General features: G+C 40.8%; 1 protein-coding gene across 2 annotated transcripts in view; it reads right to left on the bottom strand.

Annotated features, from left to right (window-relative positions):
- The window catches only part of vsnl1a (visinin-like 1a), a gene marked incomplete at both ends in the record, with an annotated part of 32,096 nt that extends 7,226 nt beyond the window's left edge, over positions 1-24,870 (bottom strand). For both annotated transcript variants that reach the window (XM_083898749.1, XM_083898750.1), the window contains one exon: positions 24,709-24,870. In XM_083898749.1, coding sequence (XP_083754875.1) covers positions 24,709-24,870 — 162 coding nt within the window. The remainder of the gene's footprint in view (positions 1-24,708) is intronic.
- Between the last annotated feature and the right edge of the window lie 1,308 nt (positions 24,871-26,178).

Genomic DNA, 26,178 nt, shown 5'->3' with positions numbered 1-26,178 from the left:
TCAAATTGTCATATTCACTCTTCTCTTAGGTCTATTTTTACCTGTGCTGGCTTCTGAGGGAAGTATTACAGCTACATCTCCACTATGTTCAGCAGCTGATTGCTATTTTCTAACCTTTCTATGATCTTCAACACTGGACAGACAATGCCCGGTGTGTTCTTACAGCTTTTATTTACTGCATGTTGATGGGAGAGGTGAGAGTAATTCTGAAGCCTGGATATGCTCAAAACTATGAATTGTAAACAAAAACTGGGTAATTACCCAAACTGATCCCTTGGTCCAATATTATCATAGGAGCTTTATTCAAGATGGAGGACAACACATTTAAAAGACTCGAAGAAAATCTGCTTTTGTTCCAAACAGCAAGCAGTCAGAGCCATGTGTTCTTTTGTTCTTTAAAGTTTTACCCACCTTTTAGTCAATAATTAACTGACCAAAAATTATATTAGGAATTACAGATACGGCAAGAGAGAGGCAAAAAGATGAGGAGGAGTCGACTGAGAGTGGCAGAGAAAGTGTTGGAGGCTGTGTGACAGTGATAGAGCTCAAATTCCCCTAACTCAGGCCCTGATCTGCCCTCCTGCCCTGGAGAGGCCAAACTAATTTGAGGAGAGAATCCTCCTCGGGACAGAAGCGAGGGGGCTTTAGTGCGATTGTTCCAGAGAGAACAGGATGTAGCCTGATGTTTTCGGGGCACATGTGACCTGGCTTCCTCTCCTGAGCACTGCCTCCTGCCCCAGTATGTACGGCCATGCCTCGGCTCATCTGCCTGAGCCTAGAGGAACAGGAGGAAGCACGTGGACAGATGGGAAAGGGGAAAAGGGTAAGCGATGTGGGTGAGATGTCCAAGAGGGTGAGATAAAGCCACTGTGGCTTTTTGACAATCTGACAGGTTATGAAACACTTTGCTATGTAAAAACAGAGATAAGAAATAAAGAAAGTGCATAGTCTTCTTCTTCCAATAAGTTCCAACAGGCTGTACACTAATTTTTGAAGTTCTTTAAAACAGATCGAATTTGTCCTTCATCGCCATTCAACATTCCCAATAACAGTTCAACAGCATCGTCACACGGAATGGAATGGCATGGAAAACAAATGGAAACTCAAGATGGTTCAATATCTCTTTCTTCACGATCAATGTCAACATCACAACTTTGAGTATAAACAGTGCAGCGCAGTCTTTCTTTGATTTTAAGTTTACTTATTATTATTATTCTTTAATGCAATTTGCAGTGATGGAATGTTGTAGTTCAAGTACAATTTAACTCGCAATTCCTTTCTAATTTCAAAATTGCACTTTTGAGACTTATGACAGTTTTGTTTACAGCTCAACTTTAAACTATAAATAAATTACATTTGTATTTTGTATATTGATGTTGAGTCGCAGTGTCTGCACCAGGCGAGGAATGGCTCAAAACTACTTTTTAAAGCTCTTAAAGCATACCAAGACATTTTTGAATTCTATTCCAACATGACTGTTCCCCAGTGCACAAAGCAAGGACTATAAAGACATGGTTTGGCGTGTTTGATGGTCCACACAGAGCCCTGACCTCAACCCCATCCAGCCCCTCTGGGATTGGAACAGAGATTGAGAGCCAGGTCTTCTTGTCCAACATCAGTGCCTGACCTCATAAATGCTCTACAGAATGATTGAACACAAATTCACATAGAAACTGCAAAATGGGTATTTGAATATGTCATACAGTCCATGTTGGTATAATGGTCGGGTGCCCAAATATTTTTGTCCATATAGTGTATAATGCTGAATGCAGCCCTCATTACCGTCCTTGGTCATATGACGGTGGGGGCACTCTCGCCTTGTTTTAGCGGTTTAACACGAGTTTAATTAAACCCATAAAACAGGAATCAGTTGCCATTTAACGCGCGAAATGACCCAGTCAGGACATGAAGCTACTCTTCCTTTACAGCTCCAGATACGAGGCTGTTAACGTTTCCATCAAGTCCAATCTCCCTCTCCTGATTGGGCTTCTATTTGCTGTTTGGTGTCGGTCATCAAAGGACAGGCTCCGTGCCAGAGTGTTTCTAAGTCACTGAGGGAAAAGCCAGACGCACGAGCACAGCTGGCTGAATATGGCTTATGTCATTGTGTATGTGTGTTTTTGTATTTGTAACCTCTTCAGGACCTTTTTTCTGGCATGAACACTGATCGTATCAGGACCAGTCGTCCTCATGGAAACCAAAACCCACAACTTTAAAGGGTTTTCAGGATTAAGACACAGTGAGTTGTGATGTTTCAGGTTAGGTTAAGGGGCTTGGGAATGCATTCTATCTATGATGTGTCCTGACTCAAATATAAAAACAAATGTGTACGTGTAAGTGTGTGTAAGAGGCCTAACCCAGCATGCACACACAACCCAAAACATGCTGCTGTTAAATGGAACATTAAAGCTTTCATAATCAGCCTTCAAGATGGCACCTGGTACTGATCCACAAAATGGGGGGAGGGGGCACCAGAGAGGGAGGGGAGGCAGCAAAAGAGGGAAGAAGCGGAGAGAGGAAGTGCGAGAAGACACACTTCACTAGTCACGCCATTTCACACTTAACAGAGGAGTGACCCGCTGCTAAATCAGTGAGCAGATGAAGATTTCAGCGAAGTGTTAACGAGTTCAGTGATTCAACAGGAATCCGCCGCCGATGAGCTCCATCAGTAACGAGTGATTAGCGTCTGAGAATAACTTGAGTGTTTGGTAACAACAGTGTTGGTCCAGAGCTGTGTTCAGTTGCGTGGCCAGTGCGGCCAGCTCTTCAGATGACACTTAAGCTGGTCAGACATCTTGCAGCTTAAAAGCTTCCAGTGATGAGCTCTCACAAGGGTTAGAATTTGAATCGAATAAATACATATTTTTTTTTTGCTATATGCACATTCTGCTGCAGAGTGGGAGCTGTGCATGTAACTGGATTACTGTTATCAGAGACGCAAGAAAATCACTTGTAAAATGGCAAATTTAAGCCTCTGTGATTGGAAGTGAGTTGAAATAGTTTATAATAAATAATTTGACGAACTCGCTCTGTCACGGCATCATCATTTTGAAGCATTCAGTATGGGGAAAAAAAACATCTTGATGTTTTAAAACAATGCCAGTCCTTAACAAATAATTATATTTCACTTTCAGCTCATGTGTTGGTTCATTTATCACTTAATTATTCAATTATGACTGTGTTTCTTCAGTGTTAATGTGACGACTGAGCAGAGCCAAATTTCTAAGGTAGAGATTTAATTATTTGATTTCGAAGGCAAAACCCGTGAAGTCTGAAATTAAGATGCACATACAAACAAGCTCAATGCTGAACTTTCAACAGCATTTCACATACTAACTAATAACAACTACTGTATAGTCACAATAACTAGAACTCTTTAATACCAAACAACAGCAGTAAGAAGCCCCTATGCTATAACAGTCAGACGCATTGCATTGCATTTTTACATTATAGAAAGTCAATGACATATCATGCTTCAATGTTATATCAATTGTGAATGTACAGTGTCTTTTTCCTCAAACCTTGATTGGTCATATTGAGTAACCCTTAATTCAACTGATTGAATAAATGTTGTTTTTTTGCTTCGGTTTTGGAGATTTAATTCAAAACCAAAAGAGAGGGAAGCTGAAGAGCTGCAGACCTGCTGAAACAAACCTTTCCTTTACCTTGACACCGCTATCTCCAGTGACAAGACAAAACTCCAGTACAAACTCCAAATCTATCACCGCCCTATGTTTCTCATCACTGCTGCCTGAGTCCAGAGTCTCAGGCCAACATACATTAACACGGCACAGTCTCTAGACACTTTTTGGAGCCTCGGAGCTGATTTGTGTGTTATAATTACCTACAGGTCTAAAGCCACAGAAGACAGCTCATTCGCTGTTAGCTGCTCAGTGACCACCAAAAATATAACGTTTAAATTTAATAAAACAGAAGAGAATTTATAGAATGATATTGTTCCTGTAGACCAATTCAGCATTCCTGAAGCCCACAAGGTTGAACTGTATCTGCTCACTGTAAGGGTCCTAGAGCTGTTATCAATATGCATCTGCTTTGCTATTGGCTGTTCATGTCCCCCTGTATATGAGCAAGAGTAACGAGGTCAGTCTGAGTCTATAATTTGCCCTTCAGAGCACTTGAGGTCTGTCTTTTCCCTGTTGGCGACGCACTCAAAACAGTGGCTTAGACTGGTTTCTTACGGTTTCTGTCGCTCATCTGCTACCATCACTGTGTCACCAGAGTGGTGTGTAAACAATGCCTTATGTTTCATGCATCTCTTTGCAAACAATGTCACATACAGTCAAGCCTGTTTGGAGAAACACACTCGCAAGGACCTTGGCTTGACAGGACTGGCTGTCTCTGCATATGCCTGTTTATGCTGCTCCATCAAAGCATCGCTTAGATGCTACTTCACCGAGCAGAACGCAACGGCTTGAGAGGGAGGGATACATGCATAATCCAACAATGGGATATTCTCTCTTCTCCGTGTGTACGTTTGCATGAGAAAGACAGCGCCTGCGTGTGTCTGTTACATAAACCCTCAGTGACGTGCCAGGCAGCTACAGAAACTCTGCCAGCTCGCTGCTGTAGATGCTACCGCTTCCAAACCTTCAGGGTCTGAGCGCGTGCACACGCACACACACACACACACACACACACACACACACACACACACACACACACACACACACACACACACACACACACACACACACACACACACACACACACACACACACACACACACACACACACACACACACTCTTGTACTTGCGGCATACTGAGGACCAGGTCGCTGACAAAGTGAGGACCAGCATTTCCACTTTATAAATCAACAAATAAAAAAATTACAAATATCTACTTCATGAATGACATCTATAAAGAGCTACTGGGTGCAGTATCATAAAATGTCTGCAGGTGGAGCCCCAGAGCAAAACGTGTGTGAAACACTAGGGCTGGATAACTTTTTTTTAGAATCATTCTATTATTGATGTGCCTCTCCAAATATTACACGATTGGCAATACTACAATTGCACTACCTTTTCTATCTATCTATCTATCTATCTATCTATCTATCTATCTATCTATCTATCTATCTATCTATCTATCTATCTATCTATACCTTTGCTGTTACCAAGGTATCCATAGGTGTTACCACTGCATCCAGGACTGAAGAGTAATTTAAAGCTCTATTTGAATCTGTTGTGTTTATTACAGCAAAGGTTGTTTTCCTTTGTCCAGACTCAGTTATCTAGTAATGTTGTCCTCTAGACAAAATCTGCGACGTGTCCAGGGAAACTACTCTGGGGTGACTTTGCCCTTCAGACCTACAGACCCACATACACGCCCACTGCTGAACATAATAACAAAAGCTGTCCACTGGCAGGGGAGAGTTTTTGTATGAAACTGCACTAATGTCAATGTGGTAGAGAAGATAATGTGGTTGGGACTATCGCAGAGATATGTTTGACCAGATTCAAAGTGGTCAGCACGCTCTGCACCATGCTCCACAGTTCCCACAACCAGGCTTTGACCCACACAGAATGGAAAAAGCTGGTACACAGAAGACGACGACAACAGTTTTAAAAACGAAATTTTTGGACTGACATGGAGTCTGAATTTGTGCTCTGTCAGCTTTAAGAATTAGACGTTTTGAAAATTGTGGATGGTCAGAAGATAGTGAATGATGCTCAACACTACAAGCTGAAGTTGATTTTATTATTGGGTGATACAATACACCAACTCTAAAAAAGAAGGTCATGCTGAAAGGCAGACACTATGTTCAATCAATGTATACTGGAACGAGGACAGTGGACCAATTAAACGGTGGAAACAGGCAACAATAGCAGCTTGACTTAACTGTGTAAGAAAATGTACTAACTGGCACCACACGCTTGTGCAATTCCATGCCACCTTTTTAAAATTCTAATCACTTCACAAGCTTTTGCTGTTATGCTGCGGCGAAGAGACGAGGAAGGAGGAAAGTGCTAACAAGAGAAAGGGAAGGGTGATGTGCTGTAGTATGGCAGAAGAGTGTGGGGAAAAATTGTGATTGTGACACTTTTTTCAAGTCAGCCTTACATCAACATTCTTCAATAACTGTGTAACTAAATCTCAAAACCACGTTTTTTCAGGTGTAAATCAGTGTATATGGGTGTCTAGTTAATGATCCAGTTGCAGCTTTGTGTAAAATATTGAAATTATACAAAACCGGTGTATCTACTGCCTCTCTCTGGTCAAAACACCAGCTACTGCATTCAAATTTTACCAATGGCTTTCTGAGTCCAATCTTACCCAGCCAGAGTGATGCGGTTGTCCCAGACTCCTCCCCCTTTTATAAACACCAGTTCTGTCGCTTCATCGCTTCTCTCTTTCCAAGCACAGTGTGAGCGATTGAGAGGCTCATCTCACGAAGCACCTCATACAGCTGCAACAACAGATTTCACTAGCAAACCACGCCCTCATGCACTGCTCCCCACTCTCCCTCACTCAGCACTCAGCCCACTTCTTGGCATTTTTCAAAATCAGTCATTTGGCGGCGTTAGCCTCAGAAGTTTTGTTATCCTTTAACAGTGCGTGGACATGTACTGACACTGTCACTGCTTTCAACTGCTCTGACATGTGTAATCTACCCTTACTTTGACAGACCAGTGCAGTTGGTGCAGTAAGTGGGTCACATGTGACGACACTTTGAATAAGCGACTGCCAGATGCACAAATCTAGGCTACAAAAATGAGGGGAAACCCATGGGTTTAGACGGACAGCGGGGAGACGTAGGAACACGGGAGCGACGGTCTGAAAGACCTGCTTGTGTGTGAGTGATCATGGGCAACAGAGAGAGGAGTGTGTCACTGTTATGTAAATGTGTTTGTGTATATAATCTGAATTTAAGCTGCTCACACTTTATATATCTATTTATAAATGCAAGGAAAGTCTGTCTGTCTGTTAATTGCATAACTGTAGCCTGACAGGCTTCAAACTTGGCAGGTTACTTACTCAGGGCACCAGTGTGTGTGTGTGTGTGTGCATGCGTGTGTGTGTGTGTGTGGGTGGGTGGGTGTGTGCTGACTGTGGCTTGGATAACATAATAAATGTAAATAATGAATAAGAGATAAGCACTGTTGCCTCACAGCAAGAAGGTGTGGAGTTTGCATGTTCTCCGTGTGTGTGTGTGGGGTTTCCTCCCACATGTCACACACAAAACATGCAGAGATTAATTGGACACTCTAAATTGCCCGTAGGTGGGAATGAATCTGGATATGTTGGCCCTGCGATGGACTGGCGACCTCTCCAGTGTGTACCTCACACTCTGTCCCATGTCAGCTGGAATTGGTACAAATAAAGTTGTAGACAATGGATGGATATCAGCAGAAATGGAACAGATAAATTGCTAAAAGTGCTTCTTAAAAGCCCTCTCACACAGCGCACGCTTTTGTTGTGTAACAATAACAGTAACTATTCAAATGCAACAAAAACAAGCATTGCACGAGGGATTCTGATTACTTATAGATATGAGAACAACAACAACAAAGCCCCGACTGACTACTGACCCAATGAAAGACATTATATTAGGATGAACGTCTTCCAACAGCTACTGAGCTGGAACCAGACAGCAATAATACAGGTGACCTTCGTTTATAGCCAAGGTCGCTGTGATAGTCTGTGTGTTGCAGACAGTTTTACAGACCAGACTCTCCTCAGCTCCACAAAGGGCTTTAACAAATGTCCCCTGGACACAAACATAAACCATAGTGTAACGAGGTTGGTTATGAGTTTCTCGTAGACTGACAGCACTTTAAAATGACACTACATGCAAACCAAAAGGACATTTCCCCTGCGTTGACACTGTGGCCCGACGTCCCTCCACTGTCCATTATGAATGATTGTGCACCTTCCAGGAATCGGCCTGGCTTCCTGGACAGCTTGTGATTTAAGGAGAATTTTAGAGCAGTCCTGTCCCTGACCCTGCTTTATCTGTGATTACAAAACACCCATCTGGCAGCACTAACTCTGTACACAAGGAGTGTCGGTGACAGCACAACAGCAGATGGCACTACAGAGAGTGGAAGCCTCTGAGGAGAGGAGTCACTGGCATTAAAGGTAAAAATGAGCAGAAGTGGCAAGTGTTCTTATATCGTGACACTTCCAATCAATAACCAGCATCAGTAGCAATCTAGTCTGCTCGTAATATAGGTGAACAAGGAAAAGAAAGGTTTTTATCAGCACAAAATAGACGATGTCCGGAACAATCCACCACTGCCATGTTTCTGCCTTATGAATTCAGACTCTAATCAGATCAAGAAAAAGCAGTCGAGCAGAGCAGGATGCAGAGTGTGACTCACTACTGGTTGCCGGGTTTTGACAGGTAGACCTGAGGACTCCCCTCTGCTCCCTGTGACTCAGTCGAAAAGCGAGGCAGGAAAACAGAGAAGGCAGGAGGTCTGGCTTGTTTTATCTTCACAAAGCAGTGGTGCGTCCAGAATGGCTGGTCTATGAAGCGCAAGGCTAGATAAATCCACAGGAGCTTGTGCAATATGATGCCACCTTTTCTAAAAATACGAGTGCATTATCAGACTGCTAGTGTCTCCCGCTACGCTGGAGCCAAGAGACGCCACCAGGGAGGGAAGAGGTGACAGGAGAAAGAGAAGAAGTAGTAGTCAGAAAAGTTTGGGGAAATGCTATTTGTTTAGATGGCTATTGTAATTGGTGAACATTTCTTTTACTGTGAAATAGGTGGAGCATTACCTCACAACGGCATCTTAACATTAAAGGGCTACTGTGTATATTTTTATGTAATCTAAACCTGTCTCCGTTACCTATCCTCCTCCCTTTGTTCGTGGCTGTTAAACATCATTAGCTGAGTAACTAACTAACTTTTGGAAGCAACTGAATCTTTGTGAAACATGGGCCAGACTCTATGGAAGGTAACAAAAAAATCAACGAATAAAACAAAACTGTTCTGTCCATCAATGCAAGGTTGAGAACTTAAGGTTATGACATGTTTTCAACATGTTACATTTGTACAGAACTAGAGCTATTCAAAATAAATTACACCCTTGTTGGTGTGCTGATTGCATCATTTCAGATTGTGATTTGAAAACTATTCATTGTTTAACCCAATGTAGAAGTGTGTATTTGTGCAAACAAAGGAGACATTTTAGGAAATACCACATTACAAAAAACACGCCACCTACTATTCATTTCCTCTGGATGTCTACACTGTGATTCATTATTTACATCAAACCTCCATTTATAAGCCTCATCAAATCCTCTATCCTCTATTAGGTGAAATCCTCTATTTCACCTAAGGCATAAATGCAGCATTTATAGGCTGCTCAATCATTCCGGAGTTTATTTTGAAAAGAAAAAAGAAAAAAACAACTTATGCAAACATTCATGAGCTCTCGCTCTCTGTTGCCTCTGTTTTTATTTTCCATTTGACTAAGAGCAGAAACACCCACAAGACGTTAAAATGCCTCATATCATTTTATTTCCCTCATTTCCAAAAGTCACGCATCTTATTCTAGTGTGTGTTTATTCTTACCCTCAGGTGCGTGCAAATAATGAGCGAGCTGTTCTCTCATGACACAGGGACCCACGGGAAACAGATGAGTCTGTGACTATGACCCATTTTAACACACACACACAGGTTTGCACAGCTATTCTTAGGATGCTGCATTGACTTCCATTCATTGGTACAGACTAAACAAAGCCTTGTCCCTAACATTGACCACAACCAGTTAACATCTAACCCTAACCATAACATAACCACCAATTCCAATCTCAGTCCTAAACAACCAATTCTTCTGCCTCATTAGGTCCAGGTTTTGGTCACCATAAGGATAAGTGGTCCTGACAAGGTCAGTGTTTATGCCAAAAAAAGGTTACACCACAAAAGATTAGTATTCATGTGCTCTATAGTGTATTATTAATGCATTGCATTAAGATGAATAGCACCAATGTTTTCATCCATCCGCCCCTTCCAAGTATCATCACCTTGACCACTCATTGGTGTGCACACTTTGACTTTGCCTGAGAGGGAAACCAGGTCTCAATGGCACAAAACAATAGTTGCTCCTTTTCTCTTTCCCCATAGCTGCTCGATCACTTTCACAGTTATTAAATTAAGTAAGTAAAAAAGAAAAATATGGACATTATGTGATGAGCTGAATCGGACAGATCTTGATTTAAGGGTAGACATTACAAGAAAGACACTTAAAGAATGGCTTACAAACTAAATGTGACAACAGGTTTAATCGAGCTAATAATAATTTCACCCTGTAATAATTTCCTCTGATAGTAGTGGAGTAGTACTCTACACCATTAAGTGCGATGGAAAAACCCCGCAGGCAACAGATTAAGCCACAGAATAAAACACTACAGAGGAAAAACACTTCATAAAGACGTTGTTGGTAGAAGTGGACGATTACATCGACCAATATATCAGCTGGTTTTTAGCTTACCACTGCGGATATCACTGTGCATCATTCAGTAAATAACAAAAACTGTTGATTTGATCCTGTGAAGCACTTTGAGTTGTATTGCTTTCTATGAGAGGTGCTGTCTAAATATAGTCTGATTGATTGATGTGTTTCCATCAGTACGTACACCAGTTATTGGACCAGTTATCTGAGCAGTTACAACAAACAGCCTTACTGAAACTAGAAAGACTCCAGACTTTAAGACTCTGATCGAAAGAAATCAGTGTTTTTTTGATTGCTTTTTAAATATGAAAACAATAACTCTCCATGAGCTGTCTACAGTAAAATAAACGTATATGAAATAGGGCTGCAACTAACAATTTCATAGTTGATTAATCTTTTGAACAAGCTTTCAGCTTCTTAAATGTGAATATTTTATGACATCTTTGCTCCATGTGACAAAGAAATCATTAAACTGAATCAGTTTTGTTGACATTTGAGAACATTATCTTTTTGTGGTTTGAGAAACACCAATCGAGATTTTATGGACCAAACAAGTACACGATTAATTGAGAAAATAATCTACAGATTCATCGATTATACAAATTTTCCTTTTTACATTCATCACAGTTTTAAGATGGACACCAAAGATTAGTATCGGAATAGTATAGGAATGTTAGTGCTAAATTTAAAGAACGTTGTATTTGGGACATCCAAAAGAACAGTCAGAGAAAAAAAATGCCACCATCAAAACATTTCTACTAAATATTCCTTACTTCTAATTGAAGAAAAAAATAATGACTTTTCAATGTTGATGCAGCAAATGTTAAAGCTGTTCTTGTGCTGTGGTTTCGCTCAGATTAGCCTCCATAATTAAACGCGTTTCATCAACTGTATTTGAAAACACCAGCTCCGAGCATCTGTCTGTGCTGCAGCCGCCACATTATCAGACGCTCTGTAGCCATGAAATGAAATGTGGCCACCGCATCACCACGGCTGCAAGTGGATTTACACAGCCGTACCAATGTGTTTATCTGAATGTTGAAATAATACAGATGCAATTACAGAACCATCTGAACCGTGGTACGAGCTGTTATATTGATGTGATTATGTAGCAGAATTAAATTCTTGCGGTTTTGCACCGCTTATGTTTTTCCATCCTTCCTTTTTTTTTTTAGAATACTTTTGATAAAAGGCTCTGGGCTTTAAAAAATGCATTTATTTTAGAAAGTAACCTATTACCATGAGTGAGTGCAGCTTTTTGACAATCAAATTATTTTACTGTTCAAAATGTCAAGCCAAGCTTTCACCAAAAAAAAAAAAAGAAAAAAGGATTGGATTGCTCGACAGAAAAGAGTTATCAAAAAAGAAAAGTTGACAGATTGAATGGGAATGATTTCAAATGGCAGGGGGAAAATGTAGATACATAAGGAGAGCAGGAGGACAAATGGGAAAGCCAAGATTCTAATCTAATAAACCTCTACGTCAAAGCTGGTGTGAGGGAAGCCACATGTGCTGATTTGACGAATGCAAGATGGCCTTACTTGACCATGAGATTTAAATCCACCGGATATCTTGGCATAAGTTGTTAATGTAGTTAAACAACCAACCAAAGATACCGTGGAAATATGAACTAGTCCACACCACTGGTCAACTGATTAATCACATTAGTCTGCCCCAATATGACATTTTAGATCCTATCAGCATCTGCAAACCCTGGCTTCAGTAGTGGCAGATGGTTGTGCTGCCTTCTTCAGTCATGTGGAGACACCGCTCACTCCTTTGCACTGAAGCTCAACAGCAACGGTTGCTATTGGTTAGAAGCATGCCAAGCACAAAATATGGGTGAAAAGCTGCATTCTCATCAACTGTTTAGAGACTCCATTAACCAAAACAACGCAACTGGATCAGCTCTTAATCTTGTAAGAGCAGCAACCCCTGCTGAAGATGCATTCAAGGAAACTTGTACATTTCATTACTTCTACAAAAACACATGCAGTCCACTAAACAAATTGTCTATTAACAGCATATCTGTCCAACGTGTTGCTTGACAGGCTTCAAATTTGGCAGGAGACTCACTAAGGGCAGTGTTGGGTGTAACGAGTTACAAAGTAACGGATTACAGTAACGATATTCCTTTTTTTGGTAACGAAGTAAAGTAATGCATTACACTAAAAATATCGGTAACTACACTACTTTACTTGACTATAGTAACACGCTTTTCTGCGTTACCCATGCCGTGTTTGCCTGTGTGTAAAGTTCTGATCCATTTAAGTGATATGTGTGCATGCGTGTTGCTTGTGTGTGTCTGTTGGGCACTGTTGTCATGGAGATCGATTTGAGTAACGTAGCTGCTGGTGCAGGACGGAAATGGAGGTGGATATGGAGACGCCGGAAAACAGGCTTTTAGCCAGCAGGGCGTCCAGGGGACATAATAAGAAATGTAGATGTAGGTACACTGTGGAACAGCACTTATTAAATGCTGGAAAGCCTCTTTTGCGCAAAAGTGAAACTTGGACATCGCAGATTATGAACTCCCCGTGACAGAACTCTCTTCTCTCTCTCTTTGCGCAGTTAACTAAAGAGATCAGATTGAGACCACGGAGTGAAAACAATGAAAAGTGCACTCTTGAGAATCTGTCAACACGTTTTACTAGGATCTACTCTATTTCTATTTCATTGCGACTGTACTCGTGTCATAATATGACACATACACAATGATTTTTATGACTGCGCAGAAATGATCCAGTCTGCGTTGGATCATATGGTTTTACATGCCATGTTATATACATTATACAATAAACACTATGTGGGCAGGCTAAATGATGTTTGTCCTCATAATCTCATTACAATTTAGCAGTAACTAGTAACTAATTACTTTTTTGAGTAACTACCCCAACACTGACTAAGGGCACCAGTGTGTGCAGTGTTGTCTTGTTTAGATATGAAATGCAAGCTATCGGTACAAATACATGCACAAATTGAACAGGCACTGCTCTAGTTACTTTAAATTGCTATTTCTATTTGTAAATAATGCATTATTAATCGGTCACAGCATTTTATATTCATACACAACAGAAATGTTAAGAAGTTCCCTTCTCACTTGTGTCCCTCCACATGAAGGCCATAGGTCACACTTGTGGGGATGGAGTCTTTCTCATGGGTGAGCACTTGCTGAGACTGTGGTTTGAACCCTTCTTGTTGTGGAAGGTTATTCTCACTAACAAACGACTGCACCACAGAGACATAATGCTTTGTGCTCTGCTGCCTTCACCATTCAACCACATCAAGTGATGTTTTCCTATGAGGCCAATGGTTAAACACCACTGAACCTGAGTATGATTTCCCCTCAGAATATACACTATTATCCAATGATGCGCATCCAAACTTTCACTCTGTAGCTTCCTCTTTGTGTCGCTCTCACCTTGGCAGTAGCGGTGGGACACAAAGCTGAATAATTCAATTAGAAATGTAAAGTCAGGAGTGAGACACTGCAGTGAAACCAAACAGCAGTTTTCATAAATCTATTAGTGCGTCCACTTGTCTTTACAACAACTCATTTCTGACGTGACTCATCTGCAGACAGTGACACTGACGCTCTTAGGAATTAACACCAATTTTTTGTTCTGAAAGAAAAGAAAAAAAACACAGAGGAGAGAAAAATAAACACTGTTTGTCTCCATGACAATTACAGTGCACTAATTCACTGTCAGAGTCTCGTCCCACTGTGCCCTCTAAACAGTGGAAACTATCATAATGAGGGAGTCATTTTGTTTATCATTACCCATTCATGTGACTCAAATTATCTGAGCTCATATCTGATCGACTTCTAACCGTCACAGAGAGTCAAGGTTGTTGGTGTAATGAAAGCAGTCCAGCTCGTAAATGATGTTTCTATCCCATGTAAACTGAATTAGTGGCCTTTAAGGAGCCGTCACGTGCTGCACTCAGCTATAAATGTCTGTGTGTGTACGCCTGGGACAATGATGGAGAGTGGCACGAGAGCTTCTGAGATGACAACGGCTATTTATATTTATTTTTATGGAAGGCACAAGCCCTCTTGGACCAAGGGGAAAGGAGGTGAGAGAGAAGAGGAAGTGGGTAAAGAGGTGACATTAGGCAGGATATTTTTGGTGTTATTGATCAATAAGTTTCTGATAACCTTCCAGCATAATGGTAGACTGTTTTTACAGCCTTTGATAATTCTGTCCTGTGATGGGAGACTTCAGAGAACCTCTGAATACAGGGGCCTTTGGTGAACTGATTGCTTCTCAAGCACTGACAACAATTTCCCACACTGCAAAGTAGCCTAAAAAAGCAGAGTGTCTGGACAATAAATGCAATAAAATGTGTGTTTCTATCAGAGAGATTGCATTAAATCATCACCCAATTCCGATAATTAAAAAAAGGCAAATATTGGCCCAACAGATTAACTGGTCTCCATCTCCTTTGTCTTTGTCTCAAGAGGGACAACGGATAATATGCAAAATTATTAAAGCATTAGGGTGAACGTTTTAGGTTGAAGGAGGAGAGGAGGAAGGCATGTTCAGAAATAGAGAGAGAAGAGGAAAGGCAAGAGTCTGGGGCTCAGAGTAGGGACTTTGGGGCGATGACGGGAAAAGCTTGAGAGTTGGTTGACATGATGCAGAGAAGGAAGGTGGATATACTGTGTGTCCAGGAGACCAGGTGGAAAGGTAGCAAGGCGAGAAGCTTAGGTGCAGGTTTTAAGTTGTATTACAAGAGAAATGGAGTAGGTGTTATCCTTAAGGAGGAGTTTGTTAGGAATGTCCTGGAGGTGAAAAGAGTGTCGGATAGACTGATGAGTCTGAAGCAAGAAATTGAAGGTGTGATGCTAAATGTTGTTCGTCGATATGCCCCAAAGGTGGGATGTGAGTTAGAGGCGAAAGAAACATTCTGGAGTGAGGTAGATGAAGTAATACAGAATATCCCCAGAGGTGAGAGAGTGGTAATTGGTGCAGACTTCAATGGACATGTTGGTGCAGGAAATAGAGGTGAGGAAGAAGTGATGGGCAGGTTTGGTATCCAGGACAGGAACACAGAGGGACAGATGGTGGTAGACTTTGCAACAAGGATGGAAATGGCTGTAGTGAATACTTTTTTCCAGAAGAGGCTGGAGCACACAGGTAGACTACATCTTGTATAGACGATGGTCTATACCTGGTCTATATCTGGTGACAAGGAAGATGAAGAGGACAAAGTGGTGGAAGCTGAGTGTTGTATGGTTTCCAGGGGGGAGTTGAGAAAGACTCAGTGAGAGCTTCAAGATGACTGGACAACTACAGCTAATGTAATCAGGGAGACAGGTATGAGAGTACTTTGTGTTGTCTGGAAGGAATGTAGATAAGGAGACTTGATGGTGGAATGGGGAAGTGCAGGGTCAACAGTCCAGAGCAATGGAGAGTGTGGTATAGAGGTGAAGAAACGTGTTCAAGCTGGTTGGAACGGGTGGAGAAAAGTGTCAGGGTAGATACAAAATTGTATAAATTATTTAGCACTTATTAAATGAAATCACAACAGTGAACAGTCACAACTGGCTCTTACAAAATTAGAGGTAACAATATAAACAACATTAAGGTGCAATGGCCACAATACGCTATTTTTGCAGAAATATAAGTAACAGTACCAATAATATTCAGGTACAATTGCTACAGTTGGCTCACAGTGCAAAATATTCTGGTACGTACATAGACTGCCTACAATTACAGCTGTACTAGTATTTGCCAAAAAGGGACGTAAAGTGTTGTAAAGAAATAGGCTTTTTAATAATACATTCATTATTTATGGGTTAATGGGCCTTGGGCCGGTACAAATTGCTTGAAGGGCCGGTTCTGGCCCCCCGGGCCTTAAGTTGAATAGCCTTGCTTTAGAGGCAGTGGCACCGAGGAAAAGACAGGAAGCAGAGCTGGAGGTAGCACAGAAGAAGATGTTGAGGTTCTCTTTGGGAGTAACAAGGATGGATAAGATCAGGAATGAGTTAATCAGAGGAACAGCACATGTTTTGGAGATAAGGTCAGAGAGGCCAGAATGAGATGGTTTGGTCATGTACAGAGGAGGGATAGTGACTATATTGGTAGAACGATGCCGGGGTTGGAACTGCCAGGCAGGAGGTCTAGAGGAAGACCAAGGAGAAGATTTATGGATGTAGTGAAAGAAGATAGTTGGCGTGAGAGAGGAGGATACAGAGAACGTTAGATGTTAGATGGAAGAGGCTGATTCGCTGTGGCGACCCTAGAAGGGAGCAGCCCAAAGGAAAAGAAGAAGAGGATGAACATTTTTATATTGCACCTCCATCGTTCACAGCATCTTGTCTGCACAAGTGATCACACACCCACACCTACAGGTGGTCTGTGATGGTGTTAACAGAAAGGCATTAATAGATACAATAATAAGTGAACTCTGATGAGGGAGGTGTGTTATTGTCAATGCAGCCTACGGTAACACCGTCAGCAGAGAGGAGCACCTCTTCGTGGAGTTCTGGCTCCACACTGTTTTTGAGATATTGGAAATGTTTCCTTTAATTTTTACAATCAGAACCTGAGACTGAGAGACGCTGAGCAAAAACTCTAGATCAGAGATAGAGGTTTGAATATTGAGCTTTTTAACACAGATTTTAAAGAACATATTTCACTAATAACAAATTTAAGCCAAATTCGTTAAATACGAGTAAGTAATTCTGTATTTAAGGAAACATTGAATATATTTGAAGTTACAGTCTGTTTTTCAATACACTATTATCGATCACACATACTGAATTCCTCAACAAAGCTACAAGATATAGTCAAAAAATCTGATTGCAATATGATTTATAATCAGTATAATTGATAATTTTTGCAAGTAAAATCGAAATTCTGATCAATTGACATTTGTTTAGCATCTGTTTTTCTCATCTGAAGAGCATCATTTCAGGCCAGTGAATTCCTGCAGCACTTAACAATTTCATGGTAACATAGTTTGATCAGGAATTTTATTATTATCAAATAATTGCTGTGTCTTATCTGAGTACAGAATGGTGGTACACCATTTCCATAAAAATGACTAAGACTAATTTTGGAAAACTTTATTCACGCCCTTTTAAAAAGTCAAAATTGCCACAATGTCAGATGTTTTGATTTATCAAATATCTATTTCAGCTTTAGCTGTTTTTGTTGTTTTGATCTTTTATTCAGATTGAGGCAGTCATTAAATTGTTTTAAATGATTACGAAACAATGTTCTAATTAATTCATTCTGGATAGAGACAGATGAGAGAAAGACTATTTTGCACGTCAATCTAACACCACATCACTGTCCCATCCATCTGTCTTCTGTCTCCTGTGATCAGGCAACATATGTTTCCTCACAGAAAACAGGCTGCTGGCCAGATGATGTCAGTGACTGTCTGTCGCTCCATTTACCTTCCTATGCCCTGTCTCTCTGTCCAGAGAAGCAAAGGGAAGCTACTGAATGCCAGTGACGGATGTGCACGCACGCACGCACGCACACACACACACACACGCACGCACGCACGCACACACACTCTCCAGTCAACAGAAAAAGCCTTGAGGCTTTGCAAGCAAGAATAGAGTGGAATCCATCTATACATCTATATTCTGGTCAGCGTCTGTGTCAATAAGTGTTAACGTGCATATGTGTGTGTGTGTGTGTGTGTGTGTGTGTGTGACAACAACGCTTCTACAGCACAGCCTTCCTCTCCCTCTTCAGAATCAAATGTAATTCAAAGCTACAAACCAAGAGTTTTGTGTTGACGTTTTTCATTTCAGGATGTCAAATTGTTTTCCTGACCTCGCATATTATGATGCTAAACCATGACCTATGACCTGCAGGAGCCAAACACACATGCAGTCAGTAACGTGAGCAGAGACTGAGGTGCTCTGTGTGTCGTAATGAACTTCAATGTGCAGTGATGTTTCGTTTCATGTTACTGGCAACTGGCATACAAACTAACACACAATCAGCTTTTTGGTGCATGATCCTGATCCAATGTCGTCACGGTCACTTGGTAAAATAAAAATATTCCCGACTGAAGTTTGGAGAGACAGAAGAAAGAACAGACTCACTCATCATTCGTCTGTACAGCAGCACGTACGGCTCATAAAGGACAGAAAAGGTGGGAGTGTCACCAGATCGCTGTGAGCTAATCCAGTGCTGTGTTTGTGTCGTTAAACTTCTTCTCTACATATTTGGCGAGCAGGGTGTGTTTGGGTTTATATTGTTGTTCAAACACTCGAGAGTGTCTTTATAAACTCAAGTTACATCAACATTCACCCACTGCAGAGTAGAAAAGACAGGACAGCGCAAGACAGAGCAGGACAAAATGAGGTACTGTATTAAAATATGAAAGGTGATATCAAACACAGTTAATATGACGTACTGTAAATGCCACATACTGACTCTGATCTATTACTTGAGCCTGGAATTGGGACGAGGCATGGGACATGTTATTATTAAGTTAAAACAATATGTTCAAAGGCAATTTTTGGGGTATTTTTGGTGGTCAGAAACATCACACATATAGGATGTTTTTGTGAAAAATATTAATTAAATAAGATGCATGTCCCCATTGTGGCACATTAAAAAAAATCACAAGGACCTTATGTTGGTGAGTTAGACAGGATTTTTAATAGACTAACCTGAAATATTAATGTGAATATCATATATTGTCTGGGACATCCCTATACACGTGTGTGTGCTGATCTTCAGCTATCTGTGAGTGTGGCTGGTGTCTCTGCATGCATCAAGCTCGAGAAAAACATCAAGTGACAAAATCTATTACCCTAACATTTCAGGGAGTGTCATTATCCTGTTACAAATGGCTCCCAGAGCGGCTGACGTGTCAGCGATGAGAAATCTCACACTCCTGTGCCATGCAGGAGCTTGACTGTGAATTGTCACGGAAAAGACACTCTTCCATTTTTATAAGACTGTCTGGCAACGGTGAAGCGGCTAAAAGTGAAAATCCACTGGGAAACAAAAACACAGCGGCAGGTCAGTTTAATGATCCTGGACAGCTTGACCTGGATTTATGAGCAGTGAGATTCCTCTAAGGGAAGCTGCAGACAGTCAAGGTGCTGTCACACACTTAGGTGTGTATTGTGATTGTAGAGCAGAGGTGTGGAACCCTGTTCCCTTCAAGGACCCTTTCAGTTTTATAACATCCTTTTACTGAATTACTGAACACATATTTCACACTGACCTATCAAATTCAATGGCTGGAACTTCTCTTAAAGCTGTTAAGAATTAAAAGAGTTGTATATATCAGATACTTATATATGTCACATGAGTTCTTACAATGACTGTCTTCATGTTTCACACTGTTGAGGTGTTTTGTTTCCGTGTCTGTGGTGAGTTTCTTTATAGCTCGTACAGCGTCATTATGACGGTCATGTGTGTGTTTCCATGTGTAGTTACATCCATGGCATTTAACTGGACTGTTGTCCATGTTCCAGTGTACAAACACTAGCAGGGAATCGATTTATTGAACTCCAGTGTGCCGGGTCACGACATGCCCGCAATATGGCCTTGTTAGTATTAGGTGTATTCTGGTTGACCTATTGCATCACAGACTAAAACAACTAGCCTGTCAAGCGGCATCCGTGTCCTTCAACCATCCAATTAAATGCAAAATAATTAATTATTTAAGCTGAAAAATGCATAAACTCAGTCCCCTCATCAGTCCAAACATGCATCTCTCTAGATCTGCCATGCTTTTTTATCAGCTCACTGTTGTCTGCTTCTTCTGTTTCTTATTATTTACACATCAAAGCCCAAGGGCAGGAAGTGAGGAGGATGCACAGAACATACAGGCCAGTTTGAGTCCAGTTGACCATAAACATGCAATAGTAATTTAAGCCACATTATTTTTAAGTCTAGGTTTAGTTGGACTAACACAATCAGTTGATCATCGTCATGTGAAAGTACTGTCACCAAACACACCGCTAAGGAAACAAACGCTGTCTTTTGCCTCTTTAAGGTTAGACTAAATGAACGTTGGGGCCCACTTAACCTTGATTGAGCCCATTGAGAATCAAGAAAGAAATCTAGTCTTGGTCAGTGTTTATTTTCAGCCTAGATTATCTGGTATTGTGAGGTGGAGCTTTGCTGCATCTCAGCTGAAATCTTACTCATATCACAAAGTGTGTGGTGTCCCAATATTTTTCAAATCTTTCCAAGTGAGCATGTTTGCATGGATGATATCTGAGGTGCCCAGCTTCAATTATATCATTTGATATCAGCCATTGATGGCTAGTAAAGCTGGGAGGAAGCCAAAGTACGTGGAGCGAACTGACACCCAACAGGTTTAACAGGTGAGCCATCTGATTGCATTTTACATATGACAACATAACTCAACATCATTGAGTTATACTTATCTAAATTGACCGATGAAAGAACCAAGAGTATCACTTCTAATGAGATCTTTTATAATGATATACCAAGGAATTCATAACCCTGAGTCCTGATCAGATAAAACTGTAAGGAGTGACACTGGTACAGTAGACAAAGAAATACTGCAAATTGCTACAACAAAGTATTACATTTGAATATCACAGGCTGCTCTCAGATATGAACACATCTTATTTCCAGCTGACATGCGACACTTGCTTTCCCTCCCTTCTGTTTCTTCAGTTTTTTTCTCCTCCTGTTCTTTGATGCCCTCTCCCTCTCAACTCTCCCCCTTCATCCCTTTCACTTCCTCTCGCTCCCTTTTCACAACCTAAAGGATGATTACCTCCACAAAGGCACGGGGGATTGAAGTAAAGAGAGAGAGAGAGGGAGAGAGAAGAAGCACAGACGGACAAAAAAAGAAAAAAAGGGAAAGCGAGACAGCAGTGTGTCGATGTCCAACCAAAACAATATATTAATTCCAGGCAGGCAGCCGAGTGGAGGTAACACTGCATTTAGCACCTTGGCAGGGAAGGCTTCTGGATAACAGTCACAGGTGCAGATATGCGCAATCGTGGGGAGAGCTGAAGGCTGGGGCACGAGCGTGGGAGTGTGGAAAAATAAAGATCGGTGCACAGTTGTAAACTGAACGCAGTCACCTCTCGCGCATGCACGCACAAGAAAAGGCACAACTTTACACACAGAGAGTTTCGTGCAGCTATTTTTTTAAGGACTCTCACTGACCTCCATTCATTTGGACAGCGTAAACAAAGAGTTATCCCTCACTTTAACCATAACCAGTTCATGCCTAACACTTATCTTAACCAAACCACAATTTAAATCTTAGTCCTAAACATAATCACTTCCTCAGAAATTAGGCTCCGACACATTAGGACCAGATAAGGTCAGTGTTTATGCCATAAAAGTACAAACGCACACACAGTCACAGACAACTTGTTTCGTACAAGTCTCATCACGCTGTTGCGCGACTCTATTGGTGCTAATGACTAATACATAATGCATACATACAGTACTTTGTTCCTCTTGCTTACTTTTACCATTTCTGCCCCTCTCACTTTCTCGCTTTCAACCCACGTAATCACACCGCGTTCTGTCTCCCTCTGCCTCCTACTAAACGTATGACCCCCCCCCCCCCCCCCAGACACAGACACACAAAACACACCACCGCACACACATAAACATGCACACACATGGAGTCACTCTTCACAGGAACAATCTGTCCCGTTAATGTGAGGTCACGGCAGACAATTTTTTCCACTTATCAGTGCTGTGGATTTAAATAAAGCCCCATCACTGATACACTGTTGCCTAGAAACACAATAGGATACATCAATAATAGGATTTCTCCAGGAGCCTGCAAGATGTAAGCCATGTTGCCCCCTTTGTGCAGATTCTACAGATTTTCCCGCCACTGTGGCTGGCAGATTATCTTATTGCACTGTAAAGAGATTAGAAGAGGGATTCCATCTGATTTATGTTGTGTTTGTGTCCCTGTGATTGTGTGTGATCTAATACTTCAGCTTCCCATATCTGAGAAGCCTAGGTCCTATTTCAAGTTCAATTTTAAGGATTTTGATGCCTTTCCGTCAGTTTCAATGGGACAAATTGGTAAAAATTTCTGGCAGCCATGCCATATTCTATATTTAGCATTCAAAAAAGGATTCTTTTTTTTCCTTCTAGTTACCACTAACACAAGATATCCAATGGCATTTAAGGAACCTTGACCATTGGTGCCCAAGCATGCCTTACATAAGACAGTACCCTCTGGTCATGAGACATTTCCTGACACTAGCGATAAAAAATGAATTGTCAATTCTTACACGACTCAGAGCGATGTCTGGATGTGACGGCAAGATAAGGACATACACTCATCATTACATGTAGTGTATCAGGAAATGTAACAGTTGTGAGTAAGTGTATTAATCACACTGTATGATAATGTAATGAGCTCACTGTACTAAAATACATCACATTGTGATCCTTGATAACAATGTGATGCATGAGTACAGTCTAATATTAATTCCGTATTGCAATGATTATGAGCACATTTATTTTTCTATTAAAAACAAATACATGAAGGTTCAGTTGGTCACACCTGAGAAATCAGATGCGTCTCCATTTTATGAGAAGCCAAAACTTGTATTATTTACTGGGGAAGGACTCCAAGTAGTTTATCTATAAATCTATATTTAAGGCCACTTATTGCTATTTTATTTTCATTTCCCTTTCATTATGAGATCATCTTTGTTTCTATGAATGTGTTCATCCGTCTTTCATAAGACTAAATGAATAAATCATGGCATAAATTCACACTGCTCTGTCTGAGGTAATGAGATACGGTAGGTTACATATTAGCATGAGAAGATTATCATCTGAGCGCCTCTGATATCTGCCTCTCTGTTGGTTTTCAGCCCAGATACAAGGGGTGGGGGGGGGGAGACGAGAATTTGAACATGGCAGGGTGCCTGCAAAATTTAAAATGGGAGCGCTATTTCCCTCAATAGTGTTTGTGTGGTGATTCAGAATGTGTTCATGTGACCCCGAAACAACCCTGCTAATATCAGCTGTGGGAAAACCCACTTAGAATGCATTGTTGCTCTTTTTGTAAAACAACAAATGATTATTAATTGACACTCGTGCTTCTGCTAATGATGTTACCATACCACTGGTGGCACTGATGCATCTTCTATTGTTGTTTTGACAGCTGTTACTACAAACTACATTTAGGGAGCAGTGTTGTTGTTTACTGATACTACTTATCAATGCCGATACATATCCATACATTTATTGATCCTTTTCTCTAAAAGACAAACAATGGGGCTGAGGACTCCTGAATGCAGTGGTGTGATCTGAAGAAAGTGTCCTTCTAACCTCACCACCAGAGGGCAGGTTCTCCTGTTTGCGACAATAAACTTCACTGAAATGAGGGGCTTTAAATCTTGTAGAGTAAACTTGGCATCAGCCCTGTGACATCAGCTGTTTTTTTCCTCTAAAGTCAGGCTCCCTCGTTTGGACTGGCTGCTGCTTGTCTGACGTTGGGTCTGGGATTATTTACCACATGAATTAAAAGCCACGGCAACAGCGTCTGGAGTGAGTAGCTACACATTTAATTATAAGGAACGTTAGTTAGCCTCAGTCAGGTTTTCTATCAGGATCGCAGCCATAGCTGATAGCAGAAATAGCAGAAATGTACATTACCCTTCCCAAACATTTGATATGCTGGTCTGCCATTATGTTAGACAGAAAAAAGATATCAACAAAAAAGTATGCTAATGTAAGCTAATCGCTTGGAATCGCCAGAGACACTACGATATGATATTATCAAGATATTTAAGTCACAATACAATATTATCACAATTTTTACTTAAATATTTGCAAAATCATAAATTGCGATACTCACACAACAGCTCTAGTGAGAGTGCGCATTTGTCACCATCTAGTTGGCTTAAATATCAATTTGTATTACTTACTTTTTTATGCTAAGCCACAAATAGTTTGATGTTTATTTGTAACAATTTTATTTCACAATAAAATCACGATATTTCACTGTATCGATTTTACCCTCAAACTCATAAGCTAACTACGCTTGCATTTTCTGACTATTCTATGACAAAGTTACCATAAACGCAAGGTAAATATCAATCAAGGTATCATTTTGTCCAAATGCTTAAGGCACAGGAATCAATTAAATACCACTTCTCAATACCTTACCTCAATTATGATGAGGACTTTGCAGGGCTTTTATGAACTATAGTTCACTGTGCATGCTCATACAGTAAATCTGTCTCCATGTGTGCTTGTTCGTGAGCGCACAAAATGTCATCAAGTCTAATGTCAACCTGAAAGTGAGTAAGCGACGCTTTACCTTGACATAGAGCTGCTGGAATTCCTCCAGGTTGAGTCGGCCGGTGGGACAGTCCTTCAGGAATCCCTTGTACCACTGCTTCAGCTCGTGCTCATTAAACTCTGTGTTCTTCACCAGGTCCTCCATCACTTCAGGGGTCAACTTGCTGTTCTGTTTCCCCATTTTGCCTGCAAAGAAAGACAGAGATCACACAGAACACACACAAAGAGAATCAAGTTAGACCTCATTCAATAAACAAATAATAATAAACAAAACACAGAGAAGTCTCTGTGCCTGATATGAACCTACATAAAAACTCTGAAGGGCATTTGAAAGAGTGATTCATCAAGGCCAAAACATTTCTACACAACTGTGAAAGTGCAACCCAAAGCTCCATCTAAAAATAAGCTTTTAAACAAATGGACTGTAACATGAAGCAGCAGAACAGTGTCACATGTTGGAAATTAGTCTTTGTCCTTCTTCTTCATGGGTAATGGGGGTTTTTGTGAGCAGCTGCTTTATCTAATTTTGGTTGTTTGCTATTGTCGTTTCCTTTTTTTTTAATGTCTAAACCTTTTAAACCAGTCTGAGCTTTGACATTACATTCCCTGAGTAAAAAAAGGTTAACAGATTTGTATTTTTAATTCCATGCCTTAACAGCCCAGGGCTGTGCAGCATTAATCGGTTTTTAGCCCAATCATTTTTGTCTGGGAGTAAAAGTGATTGTCATTTCATATTATTATAAATGACTTATTTTTATCCACTTGTGTGTACCTGTTACAGCCTTTAGCAATGTTCTTTCCAAATGGTCTAATTTTCAAATGACAATCTGTGGAATTTGGGGTGAATTCCAATTCCTTGCTTAACCCTCAATCTCAAAAATGTGCGCTCCCTCTTGTGCAAGTGCTGTCCCGATTCTCAGAAAAATTAAGTTGAGGGGCAAGTTTAAGGGCTGTATCACCCTCAATATTGAGATTTTCCGAGACCACCCTTGGGAGCAAGGGCTACCCAGAATGCATTGCGTGTTTTGACAAAACAAAGATGGAGTCGAAAGCAGCGAAACGAGTACGCTACAAATTAAGTATTTTCTTTGTTAATAGAGATATAAAAATGATGAAAACCATTGTATTATCTTAGTTTAGGCCCATATTATGGATTACTGACGTCATATTTTACGATCTTTTGTCAATAGCCGGCCGGTGCGGACAAGCGATCGTTTGCTATCGTTTACTTTTCAATAAGCCGTGGTGTGTGGTAACTGTCAGCTGAATATGTCCATGGTTGTGGTATTTGTATGAGTATCATCTTATAACTAACTGACAACCTAATAACCTGACTGACAAAGGGATCATAATAAATAATCGTGACGTAAATGTGTTCTTCTTCTTCTTTTTTGGAGTTGACAGACTGGACGCAGCTTTCGCGTTATTCTGCCCCCCACAGTCTGAAGACGTATCTGCATTTAAGGGGTGTCCCATTTCTAAGTGACAA

Source organism: Microchirus variegatus (assembly GCF_963457635.1).
Source record: "Microchirus variegatus genome assembly, chromosome: 12".
Classification (NCBI taxonomy): Eukaryota; Metazoa; Chordata; class Actinopteri; order Pleuronectiformes; family Soleidae; genus Microchirus; species Microchirus variegatus.
Note: the sequence above shows the minus strand (reverse complement) of the source record. Positions and strands in the feature narration are given on the sequence as shown.